The 20,296-nt window shown below is 45.6% G+C and overlaps 1 protein-coding gene across 1 annotated transcript in view; it reads left to right on the top strand.

Moving 5' to 3' along the window:
• PAPPA (pappalysin 1) overlaps positions 1-20,296 on the top strand; it is a 182,145-nt gene that overhangs the window by 88,157 nt on the left and 73,692 nt on the right. The window contains exons 8-10 of the mRNA XM_051807871.1: positions 2,695-2,823; positions 4,414-4,505; positions 17,251-17,447. Of these exons, the coding sequence (XP_051663831.1) occupies positions 2,695-2,823; positions 4,414-4,505; positions 17,251-17,447 (418 nt within the window). The remainder of the gene's footprint in view (positions 1-2,694; positions 2,824-4,413; positions 4,506-17,250; positions 17,448-20,296) is intronic.

Genomic DNA, 20,296 nt, shown 5'->3' with positions numbered 1-20,296 from the left:
GCTGTGCAAATACCTAAATGTATGTGTAAGGGGTCAGATACTTTGGGCACCTTCTTTTTTGGAGAAGAAATGGCCCTTTTTGTGTCAGTAAAGTATAAGGATCATCTGCCTGTCATGACATATCATTTCCCCAAGAGCTTTCCATCTTTGAGCAGCAGGTTGCTGCTGGACATCTCCCCTCCCTGGTGTGTAGCAGGTGACAGGGTTAGACCACAAAGCAGCCAAGCTGCTCCATGTCCACAGGGCCCTCTCCCCATGCAAATTTTTCCATTCTCAGTCCATACAATTAAATATGCCAGAGTTCTCCCCAACTAGTAACTCTCTTTTCCAGTTTTCTGTCTTATCCACACACACACATATTCATCTCCAATCCCCTCATAGTTCATAACCACCATATTCTCTCCTGTGCTTGATTCAGTTCTGCATCTTCTTCCATTGTGTTCTCCCAACTTCCCACACTGTCCATAAACAAATGTGAACTTTTCCTGTTGTCCTTTTGCTTACATGGACACAAAAACACACACAGACACTAAAACACACACGCAGGGACACACTTGCTTCACTTACCCAACTACCAGTGGGTATCAGCAGAAATCATATTAAAAAATCAGAATCTGAACACTCCTATTTTGCACTCAGCCCACCAAAAAGCAGCGTGGCTTTATTTATTTTCTAGCTGTTACAGCTGCCCCAACTGTTCATTTGTTAACGGTCTTTTTCGAAGAATTGAACCTTTTTTGTGGTTAGCAGATCCCCAGTGACAAAATCCACATTTCTGCAAGTGTACTTGTTAATCTTAAATATTTTACGAATGGTTTTGAGACAGAACTTGAGAAATAACTGCCCTGTACTAATCAGAGCTTGGCTCTGCTTTGATTTCATCAGTATATATCAGAAGCTTCTCGCTTTGATAAGTGGATTTGTCCAGGAATGAAATCTAGAGGAAACCCTCAGTATTATACAGCAGTGTGTGTTTGGACACTTAAGTTACTTTCCATAATTCTTTTTTTTTTTTTTTAACAAAACTTTAAACAAGCCCCAAGGGCAGAAGTTTAAAAATTTTCCCTCTGATTGAATAAACACTCTTACCAATATATGGGTAGACATCCCCCCAGTCTGTAGGTGAATTAATATATTGTTTGTGCTCCATGAACTCACAAATTTAGCTATTAGAAGCCACAGACTGTTGCTGACAGGAATAAGGTGCTGAAGGAATGAGAAAGCCAGTTGTGCTTTTGTCCCACTGAGTTCCACTCCCATTTCACTGCCGTGTTTGAACAAAGAATCAGATCCCAGTGCAATTCCTTCAGTGCCAGTTATTTTGCAGGCACAGTATCCATGAGAAACAGCTTTGTTGTAAAATATAATGTGGGATATTGGAGTTTAAGTCATGCTTGTTAATTTAATGAAAGCTGTAACAAGATACTTATTTCACCTTGAAGACTGAAGATTTCATTGATACCCACATCAGTGGCTTTGCTGCTCTGTGTGGTAGATGTATCTCCTCCCAGTACACACCCCATTAATATGTGCTTTTTGACCAAGTTCCTGTGACAAAAAGACACTTATATTACTGTCAGTAATTGGGGCAATGTGAGTGTAGTAAGCAGAGGACTGGCAGGGGTTAGGGAAGAGCTGGGCTGCCTTAAGGGCCCTGCAATTAGCCTGATTGATGACTTTGAGCAAATCATTTTGCCTTCACTACTCCCTGGCTTTACAGATTGGATACAATGAGGATAAGGGTAATGAGTTCCTTTGTGGAAGGTTTTGAGTTTTGATAATGCAAGAGACATTGTAAAAGAGCTAAACATTTTTATTAGGCTTATATTATTCCTGTATTGCATATAAAAATTACTCTTCGTTTACAGATGCACAGGATTTGGGTTATTATGGCTTTGCATAAATATGTAGCAATTTGCTCATTCTTTCTGTGAGTATTTCGATGTTAATACCATGATCCAGTGCTGTTGTGTGGATCCTATTTTTTTTTGCTCTCTCTACTTTTTTAAATACCCATATGCAAAGCGGATTATTTATTTATCTATCACTGAAACATCCCCAGTCCCATTCTGTCTTAAGCTAATAGTCAAGTTCCCACTGGCTCCAGCTGCAGTTGGATTGAGCTCAGGGCTGCTCAAGAAATAATGAGTGTTTACAGGGTATTCTAAGTTCCCTAAATGAACTGTGCCACAAACTTGCTGGTAATGCTGTCCCTGGTGTGACAGACAGGAGCAGAAGTGTCCAAGGCTGGACACAGTGAGGCACAGGGCTGGTTCCTCAGGTGTTGAAGTACATGGACTGTCAGTAATGCTCTTAGTGTTTCCCACTGCACATGGTGAGCATTGACAGTGCCATGGTGCCAGTGCAATGCCATCCCTGCAGTGGGTGTGAGCAGCAGCACAGCAAACTGCATGATTTTCATCTGGAAATGGTTTAACTACCAAATGTTCAAGAGTTTGCACCTGTTTCAGGGCTGTGCATAAATCAAGTGTGGACAGAGCTGACCGTACTCACAAGGAAAAGACACCCAACCAAAAATCCATCCCATCAAAAAGAGGCAGGAACATTTGGAAGACCTGAATGAACCAAACTTTGACTTTTTTAGCATCCAACCCCCACTTCAGTACCTCCTTCTCTGCCCTTTGCTGCTGCCTTTGTTGTACCAATCACTCAGTATCTCCTCTTGCCTCGCAGGGAGCTGAGTGACAGGACCACGTACACGTACCAGGTCGTCATTGTTTCCGGGATGGAGGAGAGTGAACCTTCCCCTGCTCTCGTCTATATCTCTGGAAGTGGATACTGTGGAGATGGGATTATCCAAATGTAAGTCTGGATCGAGCAAACAGATAAATCTGGGCACATCTACTCAAGCCAGAATCAGAGACTAGAAAGGAACCGATGACCCCTGATGTCTCCTTAGTTCAGGCCAGCTCTCCTCTGTGGATAATGACTCATGTGCTGATGATTACCAGGATGAGGACATTTAATTGTAACATAGGCCCTGCTATCCTGGCACCAGGAGATACAGACAGAGATACAGATAATGGAGCCCAGACAGCAGGATCGATAGGAGAGTCCACTGTGTGTGCTGTTTATGCTGTTTGTCCATGCATCTGTATCTTTATACATGTAAATGACATTTCCTATACAGGGCTGAAGTAAGTGCTGGAAAAATCCACATGGCCTTAGATGCTGCCCTTACACTTGGTGTCCCCTGTGTCTCACAGCTGGGGGACAGGATAAAACCCTGCCACGTGTTGGGCCAGGTTCCTGGTGCAACCTCTTGTTTGACCGTCCACCAGAGTTGGGATGCATTTGGAGGTGATAGATTTGGCCTCTGAGAATTGCATGTTCTCAATCAGCTCCCCTCTGTCACTGGCTGCCAGTCCCCAGGCCACTGAAAACGTAAAACAATCCTTCACAACTGTGTTAGGGTTTATTCTTTTACTATGTTGGCCCTTAAGGCCACTGCTTCAAAGCTTCCTGGTATTAGGTAATTTAATTATTTAAACTGTGGAAGTAACAACAAGCAAGTGCTTAATCCAGCCAGTGTTCTCTGCTTGGAATAATGCTGATCAGCAATCACACAGCACAACCCTGTCAGACGATACACCTGGCAGCAAATATTTGCAGGATGAGGCCCAACAGGCAAGGAAATCAAAGAGAACAACCAAACAACATATGAATCCAGGGCAGACTTGGAAAGAGAGGTGGAGAAAGACAGATTAATTCTGCTTTACATAACTTTTCTGCTACTGTTATGTTTGCACATTCCTCAAACATCACTTGTGGCTTTGCAGCAAGTGTCAAACAATAGCTGAGCTGCCTCAGGAGCGAGCAGGAACCAGACTGTGTCACAGCTTGGTTGGTTGTGGCCCCACTTGCAGCTGTGGCAGCCCCTTTCTCATCTGGTTCCCACTCTTTTCCCCACACGCTGCTGCAACCGTGGGGGCTGGTCCAATGACACCACCTGCTCCCTGTCAACCACTCTCCTCCAAGTGCTGTCACCTGGAACAGCCCAGCACCAGACTTTAAGCCTTGTTATTCCCAGCTGGGGTCACAGTCTGGCCCTTCCAGATTTAATACAAAGAGTTTCAGAGATTCCTGTTCTCTTTTTCCCCACCTGCTGAGCTGCAGCCACACCAGCTATGAAGGAAGTTGCTCATAACCTCATCAGAGAACAGCAAGTGGTATCCACATGTGCAGCAGAGAAGTGGCCAGGCAAGCCTGTGGACCAGGAATGATGAAGCTAAGGGCTGGAGCACAAGGGAGGATGTATTTTAGGGGTTGGCACAGAAAGCTGTTGTACTAGTTTTTAGGACTTTGGGGTTCTTCAGCGGGGTTGCAGCAATCATTGGAATGATACTATTTGCTGTCTGACTGCTTTTTTGCATGTGTGTGCCCTGCCTGCAGAGAACTGGGGGAAGAATGTGATGACATGAATAAGATCAACGGGGATGGCTGCTCCCTGTTCTGCCTGCAGGAGTTGTCCTTCAACTGCATCGGTAAGTCCAGCTCGGAGCCCTTCCACTCACGGTGGGCAACACCTCCATGCAGAGTGCAAGGAAAAAAATTGACAGTATTTTCAGCATTTCCAGCTGAAGAGTTGTCATGGAAGAGAGAAAAAAGGTGGAATTTGTAGGTTTGAAAGGCGAACATATCTTCCCAGCTTCTGGTCATTTTGATGGGAAATTGGTTCTGCTGGCTTTGAAACAGCCTGGGACTTAAGGCTAAGTCAGCCATTGTGGGACTGATCCAAAGCCCATTGAAGTCAGTGGGTGGTTTTCCACTGGCTTCAATAGGCTTTAGATCTGACTACGTGAGAAGACATGAACTGATTTTTTTTCTGGTAAACAGGAGGAGGAGTGAAAGGGGAAGGGACTGAGACCAGAAGCAAGTCCAGCTGAGGTCACACCTCTTTTGAGTTGCAAATCAATATCTGAGGATCAAAGGTCTGGCTAATCCCCTTTTTCAGAGGTGAAAACTACTTAATCAGATTTCATTTGCAAGCCTGGTTTGCTCTGATTAGCAAAAACCTGTAAGCACAATGGCCGGAAGATGCTCGAGCTATCGGGGATAGCAGGGCTGCAGTTGTGAGCTTTACATATTTATTAAACTCTCTAAGAATGCTGGGGACAGAGAAGGGAAATGGAGACCAATTTACACTGCACCTTCTGTGGGGTAGCCCCACCATGTGGGGTTGCTTTTCCTAGCCAACAGGACTCTGTGAGGTCTGGGAAAGAATGAGTCACACAGAGCTTCAAGAACCAAAGTTAATGTTTATTAAGGGTCGTCTTTTTCTCAAGACATTTTATGAGTCCTTATCTGGACTGACCAAGAAAACCCTCTGTCCTCATGTAGTGATCCCATGCCTTCAGCTCAGGGCATTGGTCCTAAGCAGATAATACGATGTTGGCAAGTCTGAAATTTGCTCTTTTTGGCAATCTGACCATTATCTCTTGTGCCTGGAGCGACATATAACAGACCTCACAGGCACCATGTTTCCCTGGGGTGGTAAGCTGGGGACTGGTTGGCTCATCAGAACAGCTACATTTTTACTTCAGCATCCCACACTGTGAGACTTGAGGCCTGATTTGTTGATGTGCTTATTTACATTTGTAAATAGCTCTATTGAAATTGAGCATATTTATGGTCGAGGCTAATTGTGACTATTGGTGGTCTTGAAGTTACGTTTGTGTTTCAAGTAACTTGCTGCCTTAGAGCCTCAAGCACTTGAAAGATGTTAGTCATAATATTTTGAAAGTGAGATAAACACTTACGTAAATGTTTTGGGTTCTCCAGAAGTCAGGCGTAGTGTGAGGCTGGTTCCAGCAAGGGTTTGAGCTGGAGCTGGGTGGTTGTATCTGTATCACCCTGCTCACCAACAGGTCTGAATTCCTTGCTCCAGGTCTGCACTTTGACCACATCCCAGTGTTTTATTTGGGCATGACCGACGATTGTTGGTTCTCAAAAATAAAACAGGTGGTGTGGGCTGGGCGGGAGCTGCAAAATGTTCCAAATAGGTCCATGGACAGGAGTAAGAGTGGGGTGTCCCAAGCCTTGGACCACACAGTGGTGTCCTGCCAGGGGTGTGCAGGAGTCTGCTTTATGCCTGTGTACATAAAATCATAGAATTGGTTATGCTGGAAAAACCCTTAAGATCATCAAGTCCAACCGTATCATCCAACCATCCATCCATGGTCAACCAACATGTTCATCTCCAGGACCAGCAACGGGGCTGGTTAAGAGTGTGGAGCAAAAGCTGTCTGGCAGCAAAGGGATTGGAAAATGAAGCAACTAAAACACACACGTGGATTTTTCTATGCCATTACAGAGGAAGTGGTTTTTCAGATTTGCTTGTGTTGGAAAGGAAAGGGGAATTCCAGGGGTGAAAAGTTGTTTGTTTGTCATGAGCTTTGGAAGGTTGTGGGTTTGCACGGGTCCTGAATTACAAAATGATATCAAATTGCCTGTGAAATACCAAATCCAGGGACTCAGATGAATCAAACGAGCTGACTCAAAGGGAAGGTGCAGGCACACAAATGTTTTGTTGTGAGCTGTGGTGGTGGGACTACTGTGGTGTGGAGATCTCAGTGTGTGAGCAGGGTCTGCCAGGGCAGAACTGCTGCTGGTTTTTGCAAAAAATGCCTGCATCGAGTGTCTAGGACAGGTTCACAGAAGGTAATACCTGGGAAACAGGTCCTGTTGGCTTTTGTGACTGCTGGACCACCACGAATTATGACACCAAGAGCTAAGGAGACACTGCTGGTTCATCTTTCAGACAAATGAACTGTGCTGATTTATATTCCCTTTTAACATATCAAGCACTAAAATCTCGCCAGTAAACATAAAGATGTTGTGCAAGTGAGTGGCTGTTCATATTACATAATAAATAATAATAAAAAAAGAGCAGAAATTCAGCATTCTCCACAGTCTAATAGTATCAGACCTGATCCTCTGCCTTAAGCCAAACAAAATTCTTCTTTGATACTGGTGGGGTGTTTTCTTGGAAAATACAGAATTCTCAGGTCCCTGTTTGAGGAGCACAGAAAAAAAATAAGTGTAATTTATTTCCGTGTTTGCAAGGCTAACACATGTTATAATCCTGTAGGACAAGAAGTAATTATTTCAGACAGTGTTATTTTTGCAGTGATGTTCTTGTTGTATTATGTAGCTCTTTAGAGCCCCGGGAATCACTCCCCTTCACCAAAGAATTCAGTGAGCCTCAAACACATGTTCAGAGGCTTTGCTGAATCGGGGGCCTCAGGGTTTGATCTTGCAAATGCTTTCTTCCAGGCATGTTTCTGAACTACCACAAGGCATTCTTTAGTCTTCAGCAAATCTAACCACAACAGTGAATGCAATGCCTGTCACAAATTGGCTGCAGGATTGGGTCCCACGTGGCTGAAAATAATCGCTAAACATTTTGTTTGCTGAAGGCAGGACAGAAGGGGCGTCTTCAGGGGGGCTTCCATAGCAGGGGGTGCAAAGCCCAAGTGGGCTCCTTCCTCCCGAAGCAGAGACCACGGAAGTCACCTCGCTTGGTAGAAGAGAACTACAACAGAGCCCGCAAGCACCACCAAGCTTTAGATTTAGAGCCATGAATCACAGCATAATTTAGGTTCGAAGGAGTCTCTGGAGGTCTCTGGTCCAAGGAGGGCCAACTTCAAAGTTAGATCCAGCTTCAAAGTTGGAGCATGTTGCTCAGGGTCATGTTCAGCTGTGTTCTGGATATTTCCAAGGATGGAGGCAGCCTGTTTGCAGGTGTCCCTCTGCCTCTCTTGCTCCCTTTGCCTTTTAGGATCATGAGGTTTATGGGGTTTTTTAATCGGTCCAACTTTCCTTTGACTAAATGGCACAAGGCTCTCAAGACACTTTGCTCTAGTGCCTGTAATAGAATTAGACTTCTTTTTATTTTTTGTCTTGGTTTTGTTTTCCCTCCTCCTTTCCTCTCTAATCAGATAACAGTGGATCAATCTGCTCTGCCAGGGAGGAGAGGGGGTGGGGGAAGGAAGGAGGGAGGCAGGGAAGAAAACTGTGTGGTCTTACTGTCAGGCTGTCCTGGCCTTCTCCGAGCACAAAGCCGAGGAACAGAACACAGTAAAAGATTAATAGTGTTTTCTTCCTGCAACATGCTGAAGAGCGACAGTGAGATTAATTAATTAATTAATGGAAGCATCTGGCAGTGCTCCTTTTTTTTTTATAAGTTCTGCAGTGCACTCGTCCTTCCCCATCCTCAAATTTATCATCTCTACCTTTCCCCCCCTCCTCCCCTTGTCTCGTACAGCGGATTTTACATATTTTATCCCCTCTGCACAGAATTCGGTCCCGCGGGGGAAGTTTCACTTTGCCTTTTGATTTGTAGGAGACAGGTGATTCCGAGTGGTGTCCGTGTGACTGATGCACCCCTCTCCTACCCCTCGGCTGCTTTTCTTTCACCTTGCTCTTGATTACTCCCGGGACAACCGATTTTCGCGGTTACCGCGGATCTCAGCCAAGTTCAACCTGTGTAAAGCAGACCCCATTTGTAAGAGTTATGACTCACAGTTGTGGGAACCCGGGGCTTAGCTCTTGATCCGTTCCCAGCGGAGCAGTGAGAAATGGGTGTCTGAGGCACAGCTGAGCACCTTGTCCTTGGCGTGCACTCCCACACACCAACGCCGTGCGCACGCACACCCAGATAGATGTGCGGACGCTGAGAAAGAGCCCGGCTTTCATTTGCATTCCTTTTGTGGAGTGGGATGTGCATTATGCATTGATTTAGCTCACCAGGGCTGAAGAAAGAGAGGGATATAATAAAAAAGATGCAGAGATCAATAAAAAAGGAGGGAGGGGGGGAGAGAAAGTAATATGAAAAGAGATGAGTAAAGACTGATAGACACATTGAAACACAGCTGGGAAGTAGCTCCAGAACTTCTATCTCCCTTTAAGTTTGCCAGGTAATTTATGGGGTTTTCAGTCGCATCTTATTGGTGTTATTATTGCTACACTTTATCTCCTTTGCTTATAAGGGACTCCTGGCTAAAGCCTTTTTACAGCAGAACAGGGCTGCACTTCCACTGACTTCCACATGTGAGTGGTTGCCCTGAAGAACGGGAATGTTTCAGGTTAGACACACGTCTCTGTGGTGTGTTGGATCGGGGCCTCAGGGATGTAAAATACAAAGAAAAGGCACAGAGTAGAGGAAAAGAGAAAATAAATATATCTAGCTCTTGAATTTACCACTAGTTTCTGGCATGCTTGAAGCATTAGTCACCAGTGGTTGTGCAGTGAGAAGTATGATTTTAATTTGACAATGATCCTTAAACACCTTTTCTTTTGCTCCTGCTTGGCCTCAAATGTTTGTCTGCTACCTTACAAATCTGGATCTGTCCTCCTCCTCCTCAGAGGCCTCTCCCTCCAGCTGTGAGCCTTACCTTTGTGGGAGCTCTATCCTTTACCTCTCCCATTATCCATAAATTAAGCATAGCACTTTCCCCTAATCTTATTGTTTGGCGGGCTGCATTGCATTCAGGGAAATGATTAATATTCATGAGCTTGCTATCTCTGTTTGGTGCATAATCCTCTGGGGAAATTGCAGTGTTAAATGAGTGACACAAACCTAATTTTATATGTCTTTTCTTTCCTTTCTTTCTTTTTCCTTTTTTCCCTTTCTGACAGAGGAGTAATGTGCTTAAAATAAATTGATGGATGACCATCCATATTCATTGTGGGCATGCTTTGAGAGCCGTGCCTCGCTCCCATCCTCTCCCCCTCCCTTCCTCATACCATTGCATAGGAACACAGCTTTGACTGCTGAAACTGTGGCCCCACACAGCAGCTAATGGTGATTTTGCCTTCTTTCATGAGCATTAAATAGGCCTTGGCTGACCCTGCCGAGGGCTTTCAGTAGAACAACAGCATGGGAGAAACTGAGCCACCTTGCAAGAGAAACTCAGCATCTCCCAGGGCATCAATAAGGTGAAAGCATTGACCAAGGAGCTTGGGAAAGAGTGTTGCTGTTGTTCAAGCAGCTGAGGTTCTATAGCAGAATTTCATGGCAAATAGTAATGAATTTACTGACCAGGCTTACTCAGATGATATTTGTGTGACTCCTTCAGCTCAAGGCAAATACTTTGAAGCTGAGTGTTTCCTGCAGCTCGCGGGAGTGTGGCTACATGTTCTAAAATGTCTAAGCACTCCTTTGGCAAGTTAGTAGTCATAAAGTCTCTTAAAGTGATTTTCAAGACTGTCATCATTAATAGTGCAATCCTAGGAGATTCAGCTGAGCCACAGAGCAGAGAGAGCAGGCATCTCAGGCAGCAAAATACAAAAGAGAATGTGGGCTTTTTTGTGGGGGAGAATGTGGGCTGGAGTGGTATTTGCCTGCATTTTTCCCAAGGCCAGTGACTCCAGCCCAGCTCAATCCAGCTTTGGTTTTTAGGACACAGCTACAATGAGAGCCCAGCAGCAGAATTACTCCTGTGTTTGTTGCATCCCTCACACATTACTCTCTGTGGATCAGAGAGGCTGGTCGTAATTCCTTCCTTAGAGCATCCTCTGTGACTCAACAGCAACTTGCTGTGCTCAGAGGATGATGCTGAGCACAAGACCTTCCTTTGCAATAACATCCAACCACATGCACAAACAAGCAGTTTGTTTTCCTTGGGTAATGGCACCGCTGGCTTTTTGCTCTTGGACTCCTCCTCAGCCTCCCAAGCGTGTCAGGTGTTGAGAAGGGCCACCCTGGCCACCCCTCTCATGGTTGTAGTCGTTGCTCCCTTGTGTGACAGAAACCTTTTCAGTTGAACTGTCTCCAAGTATAGCTGATAAATCTATATAGTATCAAAATCCATTTGGCATCACTTTTCTGATTTATTTGATCATTCAGGGAGGGAAACAAGGTGAGGTGGAAAGAGAATGTGTGTTGTAGTGCTCTTACAACATGCCTGGTTGCCTGGGCTTGGAAATGGCCACCTTGGCTCCTGTTCTTTGTGGTGACCAGTGACAGAATCCTGGGGAATGGCCTGAAGTTGTGTCAGGAGAGGTTTAGGCTGGATATTAGAAAAAGGTTCTTCCCCCAGAGAAGGTGGTTGAGCACTGACCAGGCTCACCAGGGCAGTGGGCACAGCACCAAGGCTGCCAGAGCTCCAGGAGGGTTTGGACAATGCTGTCAGGCACATGGTGTGACTCCTGGGGACAGTTCTGTGCAGGGCTGAGGGTTGGACTCCATGATCATTGTAAGTCCATTCCAACTTGGCATGTTCTGTGATTCTGTGGTTTTAAGGATGGCCACATTGGCTCCTGTTGGCCATGTCTGGTTACCTGGACTTGGGGATGGCCACCTTAGCTAGCTGCAGAACAGACAAGATCTTACTACCACTGCCAGCAATAGGAAATATCCTTTCTCTTAAGTGACACTCATGTTCCTGGAGGTGAAATATCAAATTTCAGTGCCGGGCTCTGCGAGGGAGCTGTAACTGGATCTGTCTGCAGCACGCGGATCAATTGCATAACTATGGTGCCCCGACCGCTATATCGGAGCTCATACCGATGAGCCGAGTCACGCCACACAAAGCAAGCCCGGCACACCCAGGAATGTATTTCCATGGAGCAGCTGAACTGCCAGGGAGCCACACTCCGCAAAGCCTGCCTGCTCCCTTCAGGAGATGCTCAGACACGATTGTCATCTTCCACGGAAAAAGCCTCCTGCGAGGCCCCTGGATGTTCCGCGGCGGATTGCGACACCCGCGCTGCCTTCGCTTCCAAGGTTTCTGTTTTATTTCATCGAAGGAAGACGTCACAGTTGTATCGATATGCGACTTCATTCGGAAAGGTCTGCCCGAGCTCCGCGTAATGGTTTTCCTCTCTTCAAATCGGGACATCCAGGAAGGAAAATAACTCTTGAATATTTTACTGGAGCAGGAAATATCTCTGTCTCTGCCTTCTTCAATATTAAAGAAGAGATTAGCAGATATCCTGGAAGCAGGCCGTGTTATTCACTCTCTTCCCACTGAAGCCAAAGGTGAAACTCCCATAGAAATAAATGGAGCAGGTTCTGCGGTCACTCAGCCACCGGGTTCATGTGATCTGCAGTGGAATTATTTCTCCCTTTGTGATAGAAACCTCTGGATACATTTCTCCTCCTCTGTGTGAACATAAACACCGGCGCTGGAGATGCCGATTAAGTGACGTGGTGGTAAAACGCTGCTTCTGCAGAAGTTGCTGACTTTGGTGAGCCTGGGGTTTGGCCCTCACCGTGTCTGAAGGCCTGCACACCTCTGGACAGACCTTTCAGGGGTTAAAAATGCGAAGCTTGTTCTGTTCCAAAAATTTGTTACTCCGAGACAATGCTTCTGCGTTTTTGTCCCCCCCCCCTTTTTTTTTTCTCTCTTTCTCTTCTTTTTTTTTTTTTTTTTTCCGGACAAACAGTTATGTGGCATGAGGCTTGTTATAGTTGGAAACATCCCTAAGTAAACAGCTGAGCTTAAAAATACTCCTTTTTTTTTTGTCTGGCCTTTTAAAAAAATAGTAGTTGTTGCACAAAAGAAGACTATGCCGATGCCAATCACTGCGTTCCAGCTGAAAACAGGAAGCTGCCCCCAGTGTCTGTCCCCAGAACTTTGACTACCCTGCTTGGACATTAAAAACCTTGTTGGAGGATGTGCCCTGTGCCATGAAATGGATCTCTTCATCTCTCTTTTTTTTAATGAGGTGAAAGGCTGCCTATCACTGATAAGTCTATATCCTGCATATTTGCTTCCTGACCTCTGCCAGACTTCATTCGTTTTGCTGACGATTTCCCAGCTTCTCTTCAAACAGGTAACAGTGATGGCAAGTTACCTGCTCATCCACACCTGCTCTGGCAGGTGCTTCCCAGTGCTCCCTAAATCCTCTGCATTATCTTGAGCATCCTGTCGTTTCTGAACCCCAGAGGAGAGGTCTGTATTTCAATACAAAAGGCTGCCTCTTGCACTGTGCTGGGGCAGCTTAGGCAGCAAGGAGAGATGGAGTTTGCATCATTTTCTGGTGCAACATACACGAGCCCCAGGATCATTCTGGACCTTAAAGCATTAAAGAATGAGCAAACCAGGTCTTGCTGACCTATTTCTCCAACAAACCCTCCATCTCCAGGTTGGTACTGCCACAGAGCCTTCAGGGATTCCCAAACACCACAGAAATCTTTGCTGAACTGGAGACTGCCTTGTCCCACAGCAAGGGCAAGACAGGGGTGTTGTTTTGGCCCCAACGTTTTTGTGCCTTCAGAAAGAACTTTTCCAGGGAAAAGGAGCCTGGGCTGCCTGAATGAATACCGGTTCCCTGAGCTCAGCTGAGAATCCTGCAGCATCTGTTGTCAGTCCCCCAGAGATGCTCTCTCCTGCTGCCAGGTGCTGTGCCTGCAGACATTTTACTGTTCTAGATTTAAGCTGGATTTCCAGGCAACTGATTTTTAATTTTTTGAAGTCATTTTTCCCTTGAGGACAAATCAGATTTCCTTTATGTTCCCTTCCTCCATATCTACTTCAAATCAGATTCATATATGAAGTGAGAAGTCCACGGTGTTGATGAACATGCATGACCAACACATTGATATGATCTTCAGCATGTTTGGGAGCCTGTAGACCACTGTGGGGACAAAAACTAGCTCATATTGTTAAAAAAAGAACAGAAAAGGCATTTTGTATCATCTCCAGCTACTGCTTCCTAGAAATACTCCACTCCTGACACTGCCCTCCCCAACTTTGAACCTGTAGGACTCTATGGATTTAACTGAGCTGCATTCACACCACTGAGGAAAGGGAAGAAACCTGTTTTTATTTTGTGAGGGCAATAGTAGGAAGAAACAACCTGGTTGTCCTTCACTTTGATCATGAAAATGTAAAACCCAACACATAACTTACCAAGCATCCAAGACCACAGGAAGAATCTGGAGTCAGACCTGGTGCTCAACACGTGGGGAAGGAAGAATCTTTGCTGCTTTTTGGCAGCCCACCCAGTGATGCACCACATTTGGCTGTTGAAGGTTGATGCCCTCGTGTCTGGGAAGGATTTAATCACATCCCCCTCTTCGCCATCACTCAGAATTAGGAAGCTCACAGGGAGGAAAGGTCCTCCCCTCTTCTCACCAACGCTCCCCTCAAAGCCCAGCACTGCAAGCTGAATGATGTGTCAACAGTAGGACTTACAGATCTTCCTTAAAAGTAAACTAGGGTTGTAAAGCCACTTTCCCCCACCATTTTTCAAAGCACACAAAGGCGAGTGGGTGCCTCATCTCTCAGCTTTTGTGCGCGGTGTCATCCCGCCGGCGCAGGGTGAGGCAGCTCTCCAGGGCCAGCACAGCACAAGGGCTCATGACAGTGCAGTTCAGCAGGACTTTGTTAATCATTTAGGCAGCCTCCATTTAATTCAGACATCCCAGTCTCTGCGCTCGGTTCCTCCCTCGGGTTTTGCAGACTCTGAGCAGACAGATTTATTGGGGTCTTAGGCATAATCAGGAACAAATTAGCCTCTGTTAGGATCACACACTGGCCTGGATCACAGCTATTCAAAGGCTGCCTTCCCATCCATGTGAGTTTGAATTAAGTCATCGGGTTGGAGTAGGTCTTGAGTATTCTTTTATCCCAAACACATGATCTTATCAGAAGCCCATTACGTTTATCATCGCATTAGGAGGGAACATTTGGAGCCAGTGCAGGAGTATGCTGCTATATAAATGTTGTGCTTACTTCAGTGCCTGTCGTGAAAATAAGTCAGTGCTCTGGGAAGGCTGGGAAACACTGTCTAAATGCATGTGCCTAAAATTAGGCTGTGAGTTTCTCTGGGTATGTGTTTGCAACAGTGGGGTGGCTGAGTCAGGGATGTGTAAAGAGAGTGTACAAGTGTTTGTGTGTCAGTGTTTCTGTCAGTGTGGGTGTGTGGCAGGATGATGGTGTTTCACTGTACGTGTATATCTGACTGTGCATATGCTTAAAAGCTGAAGGTCAGGTCTTTTTAACATGGTAGGTATTTTCCTTTCTTTTCTTTTTTCTTTTTCCCTTTTTATAGAAATAAGCCTCTTTTCATAAAATTACAAAGAAACTCTTCTTCCAAAAATACATATTTTCATAGTTTTGGCATTTGTTTTTGAGGATTCTGATTGCTAACCACAGTCTTTCCAGGGCTGAATATTTCTCAGAGATTTCTGCTGAGGCTCTCAACTCAAACTGGGGCATAGTGCTCTGAGGTGGGTGAGCCACTTAGATTTATCCTACTGTTCTTGGGTACAGCAGAGACCCAGAGCCTTGATATGGGTTTGCAGAGAGAGGAGCAGAATGAGAGGGGCAGAAGGACAAGGTGAGGGAACCAGGAGTTTGCCTCCATGGCCATCACAGTGACAGACATGCTCTGCCCCTTCCTTGAGCTGGTCAGACTCAGAGCATGGCTCTCCCAGGGATGAATGAGTCAGTGTAGCATTATGCCAACATCAAGAGGCCCTGCAGGGAACCAAGGTGTGCTACAGGGATGTCCAAGGTGTACAGGGATGTCCCAGCTGGGGCTCTCAGATCAGTTCAAGCACACGTTCCCAGCTGGGTTGGTATCAGATGAGCAGCAGCAGGGCCCTGCTGGCTCAGAGCTGTTGGGCACTCAGGCTGTAGGAGGAGGCAGGACAGCAGGGCCAGGGGGCCAGCCCTGCTGGGTTGCCTTAGGGCCCATCTGCACATCCTCTCAGCCACCCCGGGGAGCCATTGTCATCTCCTGTCTGTGAGCACTGTCCCCAGCGCTCCTCCTCCGGGCTCTTCGAGGTGTGTGGTATATGTTCGGTGGCTCCCAGACAAATGAAGATTTTAAGATGTGACATGTAGGGTCAGGAAGTTTGGCCACCCTGGGAATATTCGCTCAGGCACAGGGCTGCACTCATACAGCTGAAACATTTCCAGACGTGTGCTGGCGCCTTTTTGCCAGCTCGGAGCACTCGCCCAGCAAATACACAGTTCCCTGCACTTATCCACGTACACGAGTTGTCCACAGAGGTTGTGATGAAATGAAACCATAATGACATTCTTCCCTGATAGACTTCTCTATTCTTTCAAAGCCACACTCTCTTAAAGATGGGGAATATTGCACAGGAGGAAAAGGAGTGAAAGTCATTAAATAATTGAATAGCGATAAACCCATTTTTTTTGGCTCATGATGGTATTTCACTGTGTAAACCAGGAGGAAAAATAAACAGGGGATTTAGGAGTTTAGAAGTAGCTCAAAATTGAGCAGCCATCGGATTTTCTGACACCTAGCTCGAGATAGTCCAATACTACTGACAGGATTCTCCTTAGGGATCATTTCCATCAGCCCAGCTAGCAGCTCTGGCTAATTTCCTACCCTTTTTTCAACAGGCTTATTTGCCAGACAAAAATACAACAGGCTGTCAGAACTGGATACCTCTGGGGACTGGCAATGATAATACAATACAAAATAGGATACCAACAGGTCAAAGGTTTCCATTTCACAGAGTACTCTAATAACTGAAAGTCATTATTGCTATGCAGTCTGTTTGAAAAGAGGAGATGGATCTCAGTTCAGTTTTTAATGGGCCAGTGCTACAGAAACAACCTCAAAAATTTGGCATCTTTGTTGGCAGTCTCATTAGAGAAGCCACAGAATAAATGGGCAAGGATAATAAAGTCTCCTGCTGCTTTTGATCCTTTCAGGTCAAATCTGATTCATGTTGGTTGAAGCCGTGTGTGTATGTGGCAAGATTACCCCTCACACTTCTTATAGTGTATCTGCTTTGGATAAACAGATCTGTTTGGCCCTTTGGTCACTACAACTCTGAGCTTGGCAGTTTTCACAATCCCTACAGTCACAGTTGCTGTTGTTGTTTATTTGCAAATATCTTTAAAAAACAAGAAGGGAAACATCGTAGACCAAACCCTCCCCTGGCGTTTTTCCATCCAAGCTGGTGGAATTATGCCAACACCCACATTGTCTCTCTATGTATTTTCTATCTCTGCTTTCTTCTGTCTCCATCCTTTTAAAAGGAGAGAGATGAAAATAAGCAGAAAACCCCTAACATTGGGAAATATCTTGAGGGAATTACCCAATACAAACGTTGGCTGTTGTTGGTTGGCTTTTTTGCAATCACCTTGCTATGGCCTGGAAGTGACCAATGCTCCCACTTCCCAGTGACCTGATCCAGCACATACACGACCACTGATGGTATCAGGTCCTGGCAACTACACTGCAGATATGTGTAGCCAGTCCTTTGTGATTCTCCTTCTCTGCTTTCCCCTGCAGATGAACCCAGCAGGTGCTACTTCCACGATGGTGATGGAGTGTGTGAGGAATTTGAGCAGATGACCAGCATCAAAGACTGTGGCGTTTACACCCCCAAAGGCTTCCTCGATCAATGGGCTTCCAACGTCTCCGTCTCGCATCACAGTGACCAGCAGTGCCCAGGATGGGTGGTCATCGGTCAGCCAGCAGCCACCCAGGTAAGGAAAGCACGTTCCCTTTCCTCTCCTGGAAGGGGAAGTCCCCCAAGGAGCAGAGTTCTTGAGTGTAGCTCAGTGGTCAGCATTCATGGGTGCTCCTTCACCAAGGAAGGCCCTTGACAGCAGTTTCCCTCTTTCTGAGCCTGACTAATAGTGATGAATCGAAATTCAGTTCCAACCATCCAACTAGAACTGGCTCAAGCTGTGACCTTCTTGATTCAATAAGTTGTGTAGGAGTCACCTCAACCAACCATCATCACCTAAAAGACAGATGGGCTCTCCACAGCATCCGCAGGGTATGATCCTGTGGCGATGAGTTCTGAGGGCTAATGCTGAATAATACAAGTGTGTTCTTTTTTTTTTTTAATAGTTTTGTGTTTTCTGCCTCCCAGTTTCATAAAAGCACCCTATTGTTCTATTCTGAGAAAGGTCCCATCCATTCCCAAAGACATTCATTAGCTTTAACCCCCTTCTCCCATGTCTCCTTTGTAACATAAAGAGCTCCAGTTACCATAACTTCACCTTTTGTTTCTCTGAGAGAATTAGATCCAAATGAGTTCAAAAAGACCTCAGATAAATGCCTGGAAAACAGAGCTGTACAAGTTGCAGATGCAACAGTCCAGATGCAACCGGACTTGAGAAAACCCACGTTGCTTATTAGTTTTTTAGTGGATACAGCAGAGAAAGGATCTTCATATATGAGCTGCTTCATATATTCCTCCTTCAGCACCCACCATTGCCCCTTGCTAGAGACAGAGCATTTATCACAGTAATCAGCTTACGTTCACTTCTGGTAGGATGCAGAAAAGTTTTTCTGAGAGTCTAATTATCCAGGAGGTGTCTTGAGTGGGCAGTGCAGAGAGGAGTGCTGTGTCACAGATATGTCAAGCAGATTTCTCCATGGATAGTAAACTTTAAGCTTTTCCAGTTGGCTTGCAAGAGAAAACATCTTTATGCAAGAGAGTTGGCCTTGCTCACATTGCACAAGTCTGTAACAAATTAATGACCAGGTCAGTTCTGAATGCGCAAAGCGTGGTTAGCTGGCGTAGTATCAAGACAGAATCTCGAGCCCAGTGTTGCCTTTTTGTCATGGTCTCATTTATTATTTCACACTGTAAAGGGAACTTTCCTCTGGGCCCCTACCAGTGCCTTCATAACTTCTTTCTTCTTCGAGCTCCCTGTGCTGCAGTGCAGGCCAGAGAGCAGTGTCTCCAGTCCAGGTGCTGCTTTTTGGGCACGTCCCCAGGCACTCCATCAGAGAGCTGCCCTGATTTTGTCTGATGCACTGGTAGGAACTCAGCCACTCCACTCAGTAGGTAACATATGGTCCTGTGGTGGAAAAACCACCACCACGCACGCACACAGCAGAAAGCCCTGCTGTGTAGCCACAACTCAGGCGTGTTTGTTGTACCCAGATGAGATGAAGTTGTCACAGCCTTGTTAAAAAAAAAAAAGGCAAAAAAAGCTGTTGTATTTATAGGCAGAGCACTAACATATCACACACTGGCAGAGTGAATGGGAACATGCCTCCTGTTATTGCCTGGCCCCCAGGGAGATAACAGAGGGCTATTTACTTCCAGCAAAAGGAATTTTTGCTTTAGCTCAGCTGGTCCCATTACACCAGTTTGAGTGCATGGGGCTCATTGACCTTTTTAATCATATATGTTGAGAAAGTCTTTGTTTTCCCCAGGAAGAAGACAGCCTTGCTGGCTTGGGAAAGCACCTGACTTGTCACTCCAGAGAGGTTAGGTGGGGCAGCAGGTCATCAGTCTGTTAGTTAGGGGAGATGAAAATTAACCTAAGATCTCCTCTAATCACTGCATGTAATGATCACTGGTGTGTAAACATGTTTGGCTTCATTATCTGCACAAGCACTGAGCCTTAGGGGTTTTCTGCATTGATGAAAGGAGCACCTTTCCTCACCCAGATACCTTTCAGAGTAGGTTGTGTGCTTGTTGCTCTTGTGCAAACTTTTCATGTTGTTGCTGGGTAGCTTCCTGATTAATCAGAGTGGTATTTGTGTTGGCTCCTCATCAGGAATGCCATGAAAGATATGTTTGAGTGCAGTGCACAGCAATATACAGAATACATAAGCTGCCTGCTGTTAGCCATCCCCATTTCTCATAATTGCCCCAGCGCTCTCAAGGTGCTCTAAAACATTTTTAGCATGCTCTGACTTAAAATGGTTCTCATCCTTAGATATCTCAGCACTTGTTATTCTGCATGACTGTCATAGTTTTGTCAAGGCTTTTTCTGAGGGGTTTGCAAGGCAGGTTGGTTGGTTGTTGTTGTGTCTCTCAGCAATATCTGCCTATGTGTGCTCGTTTACTGCTGGAGGATTGTTGATGAGCACAAGCTGGAGTCTTTTGTTATTGTAGGGTTGCTTCTGTGACCTGTTTGCTTAGTTCAGTGAAGATATTGCCCATTTCTGCAGTTGTTTCTTCCTTAGATGCCCACACTGGGTTCTTAGTTTGAGGTGGATCTTCCATCACTTGTTAGTGTGAGGCTGCCGAATGGCAACATACAAAGGGAGATAAAAGAGAAAGCTCACAGTATAAGATTTGTTTAGAACAACAGAATGCTTACAAAGAATGACACAGTCTTGGCAAAGAGATACAGATTTGAAAAATGGAAAGGTCAAACAGCCCCCCTTTTCTGCAGAAGCAAGACTGAGGGACAGCCACTTCTACTTTTTCTGGCAGCCACCATTCAGTGCTGATTAAGAAATATTCTCAGTACTGACAGCATCATATTCAGAGCCAAAGAGGGCCACTCAGCAACCCTGTGCCAGCACAGAAGTGTGAGCACCAGTGCAGGGCATTTCTGCAGTTGGATTCCAATCTGGAATC

This window comes from Manacus candei, unplaced genomic scaffold (assembly GCF_025592945.1).
Source record: "Manacus candei isolate 608988 ecotype Guabito, Panama unplaced genomic scaffold, ASM2559294v1 h1tg000071l, whole genome shotgun sequence".
Classification (NCBI taxonomy): Eukaryota; Metazoa; Chordata; class Aves; order Passeriformes; family Pipridae; genus Manacus; species Manacus candei.
This window is presented reverse-complemented; position numbering and strand designations above follow the sequence as displayed.